This window comes from Centropristis striata, chromosome 12, assembly GCF_030273125.1.
Source record: "Centropristis striata isolate RG_2023a ecotype Rhode Island chromosome 12, C.striata_1.0, whole genome shotgun sequence".
Taxonomy (NCBI): domain Eukaryota; kingdom Metazoa; phylum Chordata; class Actinopteri; order Perciformes; family Serranidae; genus Centropristis; species Centropristis striata.
Genome location: NC_081528.1, coordinates 21425855 through 21440164, shown reverse-complemented (window position 1 = coordinate 21440164; position 14310 = coordinate 21425855). Strand labels below are relative to the sequence as shown.

Below are 14310 nucleotides of genomic sequence, written 5' to 3'. Positions count from 1 at the left end.
GTCCCTATGTGTCAGCCCTGTGATAGTCTTTAGACCTGTCCAGGGTGTACCCGCCTCTCACCTAATGTCAGCTGGGATCGGCTCCAGCACCCCACGACCCGAGTGCAGATAAGCGGATAAGGATAATGATTGAATATGCTTATGTATTTTTGTTTTAATTTTTTTTGCAAAAACTTTGAAAACTACACTCCTTTTATCGAAAAGTGACTCTGCCAACCCTGCCAGTACCACTTTATTTTATTGAAAATATAAACTGCTAGATTTAAACTTCCCAACCATCCAGGTAAAAAAAAATCACATCACACCAGCAAATATCAAGCCATCTACCTTTCTCACATCTCAAATTTGTGTTCACTTGTTGGAATTTGGAACAATACTTTGTGACTTTGTGTCCTTGAAACCTTGTAATGACGTTTATGTAAGCAGTATTTCAATTTTCTCAAGGTAGGATTAATTTTATCTTAACATACTGTTATGAGGTTTTAATTTCAACAAATGTCTAATCACTTTGAATTGAAATCTCCACCTGAAAAGTAACTAAAGCTGTCAGCTAAATGTAGTGGAGTAAAAAGTACACTATTTACCTCAAAATGTAGTGAGTAGAAGTATAAAGTGGGGATACTCAAGTAAAGTACAACTTCATCAAAATTGTACTTGAGTACAGTAGTTGAGTAAATGTACTTTATTACATTCCACCACTGTATAAAAGTGTGGACCTTTTTCCTCTGTTGTGTGCATCAACAAACAAATTGCATTCCCATGTGAGTAGACTGAGGAAACAAGTACATTTTAGAAATTTACGTTTACATGAAATACTTATAACAAAAGGGAGAAGAGACAACCGATGAAGTAATGAAATGAAACAAACACCACACATGCAATAGTAGTTATATTGAACTATTACAGTATAGAGAGGGAGAGATGTGTTGACATGAGGGTGAATACAGTCGTCACTCTGCGTCCTCAGACAGGAGGGGACGGTGCTCTTCAAGGCAGTTTGATTGGAGGGAGAAACTCCAATTTCTCTTTTGCTCTGAAACATAGAAAAACACTTAAGAGAGACATCAATATGATATAATGTTAACATGCTGAGGAAGCTATGTATAGAGACTGTATGCCAAATCGGACACATCTGCAATGCCGCACTTTCTGGTGTTTCACGGTTATTTCAAATAAGATCGCCACCACCAGTGTAGGTATAATTGATTTATACATATTTAACAAGGTGTGAAACTTTATGTACATGGAGATTTACATGTCTAATTACAGTACGAAAGTAACTGATGAGAGAAAGCAGTAAGAACACCCGGTGGCCATCTTAAAAGTACACCTTTCAGGTGGCCATCTTAAAAGTACACCTTTATTTTTACTGTACTATATTTTATTGTGAAGGACAAAAGTACGGTCCGGGTGTGTTAACGATGGTTGATAACTGTTATTTGGCTTACCCAGAAACATCCAATATCCCCCGAAAAACTCATCAGCCCCCATTGTTTTACATTGAGGAGATCCAAGTGTTTGATTTGGGATACAGTTAGCACACGGCTAATTCACCGGCGTTAGCATCCCTTTGCCAACTCTGGTAAACCCAAGCCTAACGTACACGGTTAAAACAATATGTGGTTCGAAAGATAATAAATTACACTCTAATTTCACACCATTTAATTGATTGGGAGCATAACATGGTCATTTATTAGTAGTTAATGTGAAATTTTGATAGAATTTTAGCCGAACGGTATCCGATTTGGGATAGAGTTACGTGTACAGCTAGTTAGTGTATCTCACAAATCCTCTGAGACTAACACACACTCATATGAAGCTGTCTGACGGTGACTCACCTTGAGAATCTCTTCTCCCACTTGCTCGTCCTTTTCTCGGGCTGCTCTGGTGAAGAGGCGGGAAGGCTCAGCCCATGTTCTGCCATCCATTTCTCATGGCGTCTCCGCCGGTGAGCATCCAGAAGCTTCTCCACACTCTGAATCTGCTCGTCCACAAGGATCAACTGCTCTCTCTCAGCTCGGGCCATCATTGGGCGGGCATGAAGCAGTTCAGAAAGCGTCTATGAATACTTTTATCTTTCTTGGACTCCAAGAGCATCATGTCCTCAGTGAGACATGCCGTAAGTCTTCAGTCTCCACGGAGAGCCCAGTGGGTCTGATCTTCGTCTCCTGTTGTGGGGAAGGCAAAAACTTCAATGGCCTTCTGGTCTCGGCCACTGAATGTCTGCTGAGACAATAGTCGTCTCTCACATGAACCTTCTGGTTGTGGAAGCTGTCACTGTGGAACAGATTAACTTTTTTGGTGGAGTTTTTTGGAAGAATCTCCTGGATTCTACTCTTGGCTGAGTGGCGTGTTTCTTCTTCCTAGATTGTCCAGACAAAAGCAGCCAGAGGTTTCTCTTTTTATAAGACTGCTGAATACCAAACTGCAGACTCATAACTTACCACGGTCACCCATAAAGTTGGAATAAAATATTTTTTACATCTCTCCATGAAATGATTGTGACCACCTAGTTTATTTATTTTATCTTCTCAAAAATTTATAAATCCAGCTCTTCCAAACATATCACAGTGAAAATGAAACCACGATTAACAGTGGATTGTGTCTGAAAACACGGGCGGTAAGGGCGTTCGTCCAGTAACCGGTGGTTCCATCCCCGACCATGGCAGCTACATGTTGAAGTATCCTTGAGCAAGATACTGAACCCCAAAATGCTCCAGATGCTGCGTTCATCGGTGTGTGTGAATGAATTCCCAATGTTGGCAGCCTCGGCCACCAGTATGGGTATGGGTGAATGAGCGCAGTCTGTAGTGTAAAGCGAAAATTATTCCAGCTGTATGGGCGAATAGAATAATAGCAATAGAATAATATAATTCTATATTGTAATTATCAATCAACTCATCATGTCCATCAGCGAATCTAACTTGCAATTATCTGCTCATCAAAAGCTCATTTACTGAGGTTTAAGAAGGATCGAACAAACTGTTTTACTATTATTTTATATAAACATAGAAAATTCGTTACAGAAAAATGTCAAGATTTCAGTAAGGACTTGTATCTAGTTGAATAACATTACACATTTTTCAGGGTTTTAGCATTGTTGGAAACATTTGTCAACATAGGTCTAGTTGTTTTTGATGTGAAAATGACATATTATACCTTTAACTCTAATTTAGCTGGGTCATGTTTATATAAGGGCTACACGGTGGTGTAGTGGTTAGCGCTTTCGCCTCACAGCTAGAGGGTCTGTTCTGTTTTTTTCGGCCGTCCCATTCACTTCAATGCAAAATTCATATTCTGTAGAGAAAAGTAATAGCACACCGATCCCGATCAAACTGCACGTTTTGATATATAATTTGTCTAGTCACGGGACGAAATTGTGTCCGGAAAAGGAAGAAGAAAAAATCCACTGTATAACAATAGGCTTTGCCCCGAGCACTGGCCCCTACAGCTATTGCTGTAGGGGCCAGTGCTCGCTGCGATTGCCCTGTGGCCCTAATAAAAAGCTGCAACTGAAGTTCAAGTTTCACTTTTTTTTTTAATACTTACCATTTTCCTGCAGCACTACTGACCTGCCAGAGACCTGCCAGAAATGTAATTAATCTTTTGCTCCAGTGTTTATTGTACTTTATTTATTTAAAAAAATAGGAACAAAATTTTACACTGCAGGAAAAAATTATATACTTAGAGACACAGCTTCCCTGTACCAGTATGGAGGCAGTGTTGGCTCCAACATAAGGACCAGTATCAGAATATGGCTGTATAATTGACCTTCTTGTACTGGCCGTACACACACACACACACACACACACACACATTCTGGTTAAACTAAGCATAAGCTCTTGCAAGCTTTTCCAAAATTTCAAACAGATGGCATGTGAAAATATTCCTTTTTCTTCCATTTTAAAAGCTGTTGCTGATTTTGAAAACTTGTTGCATGTTTTGTTCTGGTCCAAGAGAACAGATTGATCCTGTGCTGGTCTAGAATCTGTTTTATAGCCCGATCATCATAATTCATGAATGAACCAATGACCTGCTAAGAATGAACCAGTTTGCTGGCGCACCACAGTGATCTCAGATTGGAAAACTGGAAACAAACATTTGGGATGCCAGAGTGTGAAAAGTCCATGCATCCTACTGAAGCATTAGTTGCTTCTTGATACTTATTTTTATTGTGCTTATGTCTTTCTTTCTATTTTATTTCTTAAGGTCTCTGTAACGCCTGGATTCCACTGGATGCGTAACGACTCCGACAGGGGTCTGTCCGCAACGGCTGCGTATCTACGCAGTCCGTCAACACCCACCGGATCCGTCTGTGTCGGAGCTGTTGCGGACAGCAGAGTCCCGAGGACGCACGAGATCTCGCGAATTCACGCCTAATAAATTGATATAACTGGAAGATAATCAACATCTCCTCGTTAATGGCTGGAGACAAATCCAGCGACTCCGTCTCAACGAGCGCTAACGAGGTCGGCCGGCTTGTTAACGAGCCGGCCGACCTCGTTAGCGAACCCGAGGTATTTTATTTTGAAAATATACCGGTGTTTTATTTTGTGTCTGTGCAAGACTTCCTGTCCCGAACGATCTGCTCTGTGCTGAATTTATGCGTAGTGCTCCGTCGTCCGACAAAAATAGAAGCTCTGCGCAAGTGTTGTGAGGGCTGTCGGATGGCCCTGCGTTGTCGGACTCATTACGCAGCGGATCTGCAGTCGGTGGAATCTCACACATTGATTATAATGGGTGCGTAACGGCTCCGACGACGGATCTGCAGCCGTTACGCATCCAGTGGAATCCAGGCGTAAAGCTAACATTAAATCAGTTCAGCTTTCTGCAGATCCTTCAGTGTTAAATGCAAGTGGTAGCGCTGATCTCTTAAATTGATGCTGAGGCTCTTACACCTGGATTCCACTGGATGCGTAACGGCTGCAGATCTGAGCAGAGTTTTGCGTCTTGGCAGTGTAGACGGACACGCTACGGCGGAGCGTATTTAACTTTTCCACTTTGGAAGGTGGTTTCAGATTTTTGCGTCTTTAAGCCCCCAAAACGCCGTCACCGTCTAAACGAAAGGCACTTCCGATAAAATATTTTGTCGTTTTTACCTGCGAGCGTCCTCGTGCGAACGGGGCCTTAGTGGGGTTTTTGTTGCGTCATTTTGTGCTGTGTATCTCGTTTAGTTACCTAATGTGTTTTTTATTCAATCATTTAGCTTTTAAATTACATTAAAATTATTTTAGCTTGTAAATTACTTTTTTGCTTTGTTTTTTAAGTTTTTCGACTTGTACAAACTGTGTTAATTTAATTGCACCACAATGTGAAGTAATATTGTAATACATAGACTTTAGTGACCCAACCAACATGTTACATATTTACGTTTGTAGCATGCGCAAACCTCCCAGTTTGAGCAGTGAAGCAAACCTGGAAGTGCCTTAAGCCTGCATTCTTTAAAAAATCCAACAGGGGTCGCCAACAGTGGTTGAAAAAGAGCTCCGGTCCTATCTATCTCAGTGGAAAATGACAATAATTCTCACTTGATTTATTAAGTTTTTTATTAAGATTATGTTCTCAATGGCTAGTTTCAAATCTTCAAGACAAAGGTGTTAATTGTGAAAATAATACTCCCATTTAGAAAGCAGGATATGATTTGGGACGTGGCTACCTTTGATTGACACATTGCTAACACGACGAGCCGCCATCAGAAGAGAAGCAAAAAAAATGCTTATCCACGGCACTGCGTATCTAAACAGCAGTGAAATTGTTTGTTGTGTCAGAATTTTGACCCTTTCTTGGTGTTTTTTCATTTCATCAAAGTTTATTTGAACATTTTGTTCATTTAAAAATGTCTTGTTCAGCGTTCGGTTGTACTAAAAGACAATCCAAGGAGTCAGCAGTTACATTTTTCTGGCAAGTAACATCCATTTTGTTTTAGCATTAACAATTTATTTTTTAGATACATCTGTCACATTCAGTCCACAAACTAATGGGTGATGTCACAGTGACTACATCCATTATTTATATACAATCTATGATTTGAAGCTAGCAGTGCCCTCTAGTGGCCATATGAATTACAGCAAAGTGGAAATGATGTTATGGAGTTTTACGTCACCAATATAACTACTAAACTATATCTTCTAAATCTTTTAGTTTGCCAAAACATGTAGTTTTTAGCCCTAACCTAACAGAAGAAATGCAAAGAAGCACTCCTATTGGTCGCATTTGAGGTAACAAACAACATATGGCATATTGTATGGTTTGGAGGATTTGTTGATTTTTTTTTTTTGGCGCGTTGAACACCACAAGTAGTGCCTCATAGTTGCATTATATTTGAGAGAAGGCTGACATCTGTATGGCTGATGTCTCCAACACTAGGCACCAAAACAATTGATAAATATCTCTACAGGTAAGAGGAAAAACATGTATTTTAAATTTAGGGTAAACTGTCACTATGACTCAGAAATTATTGAGTCCTCCATAATGCACTTATGTTTTCAATGTTCAAAAGCAGCTTTTCACCATGAAAAATACAAAATAATAGTTTTCCTGTAGTCCCACTGTGTTCCAGCTTTGATTTATTCATCTCCTAGGGATAAAATCTATTCTCCTCCTTCTTTGTTTGTACTTAATTTTTACATTTGCAGCTGCAAATTACTTGGAAATTAGAAAATAAATGTAATAATCTCTGGATGGAGGCTGTTTGTGGCAAAGCCTGATTAGAAACTGTCGACTCAAATCTGTTAATGAGTAAAAACTTGCATATATATCAGTGAATTAGCCTCCAAGAAGCCCAGTGTGTTGATGGATCACCATTACCTTCACTGTGGGTACAAAGGAGCCCAGCTGCGAGGATTTGTGCTTCACAGGTTACAAATCAACCTAAAGTAGGCAAATAAATCTTTAGGTTATTGCTCTGTGGGTTCATGCTGGATCTCACTGTGACGTGCAGGTGCCTGCTGACCACACACAGCTACTGAGTCAGCAGGATGGAGCCTTACAGGTTATAATGCACTGCTCCTCACTGAAGCACAGTGTTATAATTAGATAATTAAAAGAAGGCTGATAGCCAATGTGTTTTTTCTCCACTCTAGCTTTCATCTTTCCCATAGGCAGACCAGAGACAATGCAGTTTGGGTTGTCTTCCCATCCCATGTCTTCACCTTTGTAGTATGGAAGAAATATCCTATCTTAATTCAAGAGCGTAGATTTTCAGTTTGAGAGCATGATTTTATTCCTTTTCAATGACACAGTTCCTTCTCGTACTCAGATTTATTCTCCTCATGCTCACATTTTGTGCTTGCACTCAGATTTCTGCTGCTTTCTTTCAAAATGTTTGCTTGAACTCAAAAAAATCACATTCTTGTGCTCACATTTCTTGTTCTTGGACACAAACATTTCACTCGCATTCAAATATGTCCTGTGCGCAACTGCGCGCTCAGATCTAAAGTCCATGCGCTCAAAACGTATGTGCACGCACTCAGAACAAGCACTCCTTCACTTAAAATAATGTGTTTCAACAGCCAATAGGGGGACAGCTAGAGCGTGGACCAATCAAATGACGGATGCCGTGTATTGGGTATGTTCCTTCGCCCTTTTTAAGCGATCCGTAGGGGCAGGTATCGTCTGTTTGTAAAACTGCTTCTCTCTTAAAATACACCAATTTTCCATATAAGCCAGCTATTTATATTCATATTCGTCACCTATTTAAGACGCCAGCAGATTTATGTATAATTTATCTTAAGTAATCCTAAAAAGAGTTATTATAGTTTTTTTTTTTCTCCAAATTTTATACTAGTGGGATAGATATTAGCTCATAGATACATGCCTGTAAGAATAACACACATTGTGTATCAGAATCATCTAACGAGACTTGAACAGCTGCTGGCCTGTCCAGGTCATTGGTAACTGGCCAATAGAATTCGGTTGCGTGTAAGTCCAACTTCTGTAGAAGATGAAATGTGAAATGTGAATGTGAATTATTAAAGAAATCTCATTCTCACAGGGATGCTGTCAGAGTGATGTCAGTCTGAGTCCAGCACTGCATAACTTTACCTGTGACCTAAATAAAGGCCTGCTGCATTGAGACCAGTTTGTTTGCTCTGGTTGTGTTTTTCTTGGAACTTTTACAATACCATAATTTCACACCCTTGGATATTTAAGCAGAAATGTATCGGTTTAGAACAATTTTTTATTCCATTATAATCTCTACTATTTACAGTTTTTATAGTCTTCTCGCAGTATTACAGTGGTGTGGATACCTGAGACATCAGGTTCACATTTTCAACTGTTTTTGTAGATTTATAACATTCTTTTTTCATTATTATCAATATATTAACCACTCTGCTATGACATCACCACTATAACAGTTATTCTTATCTTTAAGGATTATTTTTTAGGGCTTTTATTATTTGATAGGGCAGCAGAATTAGAAAAAAGAGAAGTGTATGGGCCACAGGGAGATCTTCTGTCATTATGTTGTGAGTCTAACAGCACAGAGTACTGAGTAATACAATACTTTTACCATGCTTTCTTTACATCATAATGTTCCAAATCTGTCTGTTTTTATATTTCAATAATACACACAAACCCTCATTACAACATAGCAAAGCCCAAGAATAAAGATAAGACAATAATAAAACTACATTCTAAAGAAAATGCTAAAATTACACTCAAATTATTAGTACTGTAGTATTCCCATGTTATGTAAGTAATAATACTCCACTCCAATACTCCACTACATTTAGTTCACAGCTTTAGTTACTTTTCAGGTCGAGATTTAACATGAAAAACATGATGAATTTATAGTTAGACATTTTTTTTTTTTATGAAACCTCATCAACAGTATAGTTAATATTTGCACTTATATATCTTGAGAAAATCAAAACACTGCTTACATACATCAATAATAATAATAATCCAATACTATATTTGGAATATATAAAACAATCTGAGTAGGTCAATTCCAACCTCATAACAGTATATTAAGTAGTTTAATTGAGCCCTATCTTGAGAAAATCAAAACACTGCTTACATAAATGCATCAATACAAATCTAATAATATATGTAGAATATATAAAACAATCTGAGTGGGGTCATTCTGTATAACAGAGTAATTTCACAGTGTGGCATTAGTACTTCTTCTTAAGTAAGAGATCTGAATACTTCTTCCACCACTGAGGATATAAAAAGAAAAAAGAATTAGACATTCTTAAGTCATGTAGGAAATGAAAATGAAATAATATTTTAAGCAAGTAAATTGTATTCATTGTAAATCTGTGTGCTTTTATCACATCACAATAAAGTTGACAGTTCCATTTTACTAAAACATTTATTTATTTATTTATTTTTTATATTAAATGTCATGCATTTAAAAAATATCATGAGAGACTATATATCACTTAATAAGACGACATGGCTGAACAATATTGAATCTTAACACTTATTTCTCTTGCCAACAAAGAAAATAAAGCAGAATTAAATCCAAATGTCCTCCAAAGTTTTTTTAATAAATGTTATTTTACTTCAGTTTATACATTTTTTTACAGGGCAACTTCAATGTGCAGTAACAATGTAAATAATGTTAGGCTGGATTGCTTCAAAAATTATAAATACCTTAAACATACCCATATGATATGTCAATACAATAAATTCCAATGCTTATCAGGTAAATACAGCATGGTGTAGTTCTAAAACCTGACAGCAGGTGGCACATGAGCGCAGTAAATGTGAGGCATCATTTTGTCAAGCAAGTAAACAAAGACATTGCTTTAATATAGGTAAACAAAAATAAAAAACAAGCATTTGTTTACTCCTTTGCACATGTTTTTATATCGCAGTTGCATGTGCGTTTGTGAAAACCTGGAGGTGAAAAAAAATGCAGAAGCAAAAGAAGCCAAGCTGAACATCACACTGAGGACTTTTGCAGGATGCGGGCATGGTTACATTCACTGCGGATAGATAGTGTCAGCATCTGAAATCCTCAGCACAGGGGAGCTGAAGTGAGAAGAGTAGGGGACTAAGTTCTGGGTGCTTAGATAACTAATCTTCTTGTTGCTGTCCCCTCCTGATCCCTGTTCCACAATGGACCCCAGATAGTCGGGCTCCTGCGGCTGGCTGCTGGGAACTGGAGGCACCAGGCCGTGCAAGAGGCTGTTCCCCAGGTGGGAGTTGCATCGAGCCAGGTCAGTCAGATGCTGCATGTACACCTCCTCCAGCTTTTTGTCCAGCAGCCCGTTCAGCACCGAGTTAGACATCGGCTCCAGCCCTGATCCAGGCAGATCCAAGCTGATGTTAACACTGTCCCCCATAACCAGATACCCCTGATCTGGTATGGATGGGATGGTCTCGCCGTGTTGGGGCACCCAGTCTGGGTTGCGGCAGGCTTCAGGGGCAGGAGGCTTGGTGGTATAAAGGTGCTGGGGGGCGATGGCTCTCAGGAGGTTGTTGGAGATGCGGCCTGAGTCGGCCACCTGCAGGTCTGGGTACTGATCCAGGAGGCTACAATCGTCTAAGTCCAGAGGGAGGACAGGTGGACAGCCAGGGATTAAGAGACCTGCAGGACCTTGAGGTGACACTTTCAGTCCCTTGACTTCGGTGGAGTTTAGTTCTTCCTGGTTTGGACCTGATTACAGAAAATAAACAAGTTATTTAGACATTTTAATTTGGTTGCATTTCCATTTCCCTTTCCATTTAGTCATTTAGCAGATGCTTTTATCCGAAGCGACTTACAGAAAAAGGGAAACAATCAAGGTGTAGTGCGATAAGAGCCGTTAGTGCAGCAATAAGTGTTAGTGATGATTCTTTAAGGAGCAGAGTTGTGGTGTGGTGCTAGGAGAGAAGGTCCTCTCTGTAGAGCTGGGTCTTCAGGAGGTTTTTAAAGGTAGAGAGGGACGGCCCTGCTCTGGTAGGAACTGGTAGTGTGTTCCACCAACGGGGAACAACAAACGCAAAGAGTTTGAACTGCCTTGGACGAACAGGTGGCAGAGCCAGACGTCGTTTATTTGAAGAGCTCAGCAGTCGTGAGGTAGCATATGTCTGAATCAGGGCGTTCAGGTAGGTAGGAGCAGTACCAGAGACAACTTTGTAGGCCAGCATTAGAGATTTTCATTTGATGCGGGCCACAACAGGTAGCCAGTGGAGCTGGATGAGCAGCGGTGTGACATGTGACCTTTTTGGCTGGTTGTAGACCAGACGCGCCGCTACGTTCTGGATCATCTAAAGCGGTTTTACTGTGCAGTCTGGAAGGCCCGTCAAAAGGGCGTTGCAGTAGTCAAGTTTAGAGATGACGACAGCTTGTGTCAGGAGTTGAGTAGCATGTTGAGTTAGGTTTTTCTGATTTCTTTCTCACTTTCTGATTGGTTGGACAGTTGTAGTATGAAAGCTTTGGACTATATCTGACAAAGGAAGAACATTTTCATAAAAGGGAAGCAGCCGAACCAGACAGTATAAAAGATAACACTAGAAATCAAAGGTGAAAGTTACAACATCTCTACATTTTATAAGTTTACCTGCATCGGCTGAGTCAGTCTGTATCTCTGGAGAGTTTGAGTCGGAGAGAAAACAGCTCGACTGATCCGTACAATGAGCGTGTGCCTTCGATCTCTTTATCTTTGAAGCAGTGGCAAACTTCCTCTCCTCCCTGTAACGCAGCACTCTGAGAAAACCTTCGGCCAACATGGCACAGGGTGATCGTCCTCGTCTCTTCTGCCTTCGCCTCTTATGATTTCCTCGTCTTAAAGGCAAATGGCACACTGTTGATGTGCATGTAAATTCTAATGTTATACAAGCTTGTTTCACTTCTGCAACTGAGAAGTGGCCCCCCCGCCCCTACCACACACTTCCTTTATTACTGTGTCACTGAAAATAATAGTTAGGAGAAAAGAGAGCAGTACATTAATACACAAGCCCAGAAAGTTAAACTGGTAAGACGAGGGGCAGAAGTAACAGAACCAGCACACATTTAAAAATACTACATTATAAGTTAAAGTAGAGCACTAAATGTCCTATTTAAGTTCAGAAACTTGTAAAATGTCCCGTCTGACTGAAACACAGTAATATGATACCAGCCACTTTATTAGGCACAGCTATGAGACCCTCTAACCTTCAATCCGACTGCCTCATTTATTGTGTTTTCCAACTGGAGTTTAACTGCATTTTGCAGCATCTTTTTGAAAGTTCAACTATATTCCCATTTACATAGTGAGTAGTTAAATTACATGTATTATTTTTGGATAGTTATGGATTTTTTTTTGTAGTTAAGTACAAAAACTACAAAGTTGCCTTCACATCACATTAACCTGTTTTGGCCCTAAATTGTTAAAGGATTCTATTCATCAGGCTAACTTGACCTTTCACCTTTGCACAAGCCTGAACAGTCCAAAACAGTTGGGGCGCTTTGTAAAACATAAATAAAAGAAAACAAACAATGCATAAAATTCAGAAATATAATACATATAGAAATATACTGTCTTTGTACAGTTTTGTAATTGAGTATATACAGTGGTGGAATGTGACTAAGTACATTTATTCACGTTTAAATTTCAGTCACTTGTACTTTACTTGAGTATTCCCATTTTATCTAACTTTATACTTCTACTTCACTACATTTTGAGGCAAATATTGTACTTTTTACTCCCAAAACCAAAACAGTCTGAGTGGGTCCATTCTGCATAATGAAGTACTTTTACTTTTGATACTTTTAGTACATTTTGATGCTGATACTTTTGTACTTTTACTTCAGTAAGTTTTGAATGCAGGCCTTTTGTAGTGGAGTAATTTCACAGTGTGGTATTAGTACTTTTACTTAAGTAAGAGATCTGAATACTTTTTCCACCACTGAATATAAATGTGAATTAGGCTAACTGGGCACACATTATATTTTCTTAATGAGAAAAGTCTGGCACTCACAGTGTCTGCTTAAAAAAAGTCTGGCCCTTGGACAAATGTAGCTGATTAACCCCTTTCTAAAGGCTTTTTGGCTGATGGGTGTGTATCCTGTAAACTGGCAGAAACAGAGATAGGTATACCTCATATATGTGTGTATACCCTCCACTACTGGCTTGTGTTCATGGAACTGTTTTTCCCTGTAGTTCAGCTTCTTCCAGTGTGAAGTCATTAGCCCCTTTCATAGTGCGGTCCCACAAATGTCCCGCTATATGAAAGATCTGTGTCGGCTTTTCGCCTTAGGGCGTTCATAGTGATCTCGCAAAGGCGAGATATTCGTGGACATTCATACTGCAATGATGGGAGGATAATGGGCGGCGACGATAGTGTGTGGCGACTATAGTGACGTGTGACACAGTGCTAACAGGCTAACAGTTAGCTCTGTAGCAGTACAGTGTGTATGTGCTGCTGCTGCAGGAGGTGTTCACTTAGCGATCTCCGTTTGTTTACAACAAGCACCGGACACCACATGTACAGTTAGCATGCCAGTTTGTTTGCAAAAAGCGGCGGGCGCTGTGCCAATTTGCCGATAGCGGCTGCAGTTGTTGTGCAGCTGTTGAACAATGATTCGATGACTGTTGGACCAAGTGGGAGGTGTATATTAGACATCACGTGCAACGTCAAATATTCCGCCTGGCTGATTCATAGTGGTCCCGCTTCTAACAGTCCCACCAATTTTCCGCCTCTGTGACCTAAAATTGGTGGGATCACTAGATCCCGCTTCTGGCGCATTCATAGTTAAGGTGAGACGTTACAGAGCCGTAAATGTCCTGGCATGAAACGAAACTATGAAAGGGGCTATTGGCAGTGTACAAAGCAATGTTTTCAAAGCAGCTTCTCCAACAATGCTTCATGGCAAAGCTTCAACAAGGTGCTGGAAACATTCCTCAGAGTTTTTGGTCCATATTGACATGAGGGCATCATGCTGCAGTGGCTGCAGATTTGTTGGCTTCGCATCTATGATGAGAATCTCCCATTCCACCACATCCCAAAGCTGCTCTGCTGGATTGAGATCTGGTGACTGTGGAGGCCGTTGGAGTACAGTGAACTCATTGTCATGTTCAAGAAACCAGTTTGAGATGATTCGAGCTTTGTGACATGGCGTGTTATTCTGTTGGAAGTAGACATTATCCATAAAGGGATGGACATGGTTAGCAACAATACTCAGGTAGGCTGTGACATTTAAACACTGCTGAGTTGGTATCAAGGGGCCCAAAGTGTGTAAAGAAAACATCCTTTGCAGCCTAACACCACCAGCAGCAGGCTAAAATGTTGATACAAGGCCGGATGGATCCATGCTTTCAGGTTATTTCCGCCAAATTCTGACCCTACCATCTAAATGTCACAGCAGAAATCAAGACTTATCGGGCCATGCAA

At 40.0% G+C, this 14310-nt stretch overlaps 1 protein-coding gene across 1 annotated transcript; it reads right to left on the bottom strand.

Annotated features, from left to right (window-relative positions):
• Window positions 1-8855: 8855 nt before the first annotated feature.
• si:dkey-237j10.2 (uncharacterized protein LOC568721 homolog) lies at window positions 8856-11667 on the bottom strand. The gene is made up of 2 exons (XM_059345670.1): window positions 11499-11667; window positions 8856-10612 (listed from the first exon to the last, which is right to left on the bottom strand). The coding sequence occupies exons 1-2, from the start codon at window positions 11665-11667 to the stop codon at window positions 9936-9938; spliced, it is 846 nt and encodes a 281-aa protein (XP_059201653.1). The 3' UTR covers window positions 8856-9935.
• Between the last annotated feature and the right edge of the window lie 2643 nt (window positions 11668-14310).

Bases quoted from the DNA above. Each gene is read 5' to 3' on its own strand.
- si:dkey-237j10.2 (XM_059345670.1), bottom strand. From the start codon at position 11,667: ATGTTGGCCGAAGGTTTTCTCAGAGTGCTGCGTTACAGGGAGGAGAGG. The intron at 10,613-11,498 runs GTAAACTTATAA...TTCTGTAATCAG, and splicing joins GACTGACTCAGCCGATGCAG to GTCCAAACCAGGAAGAACTA.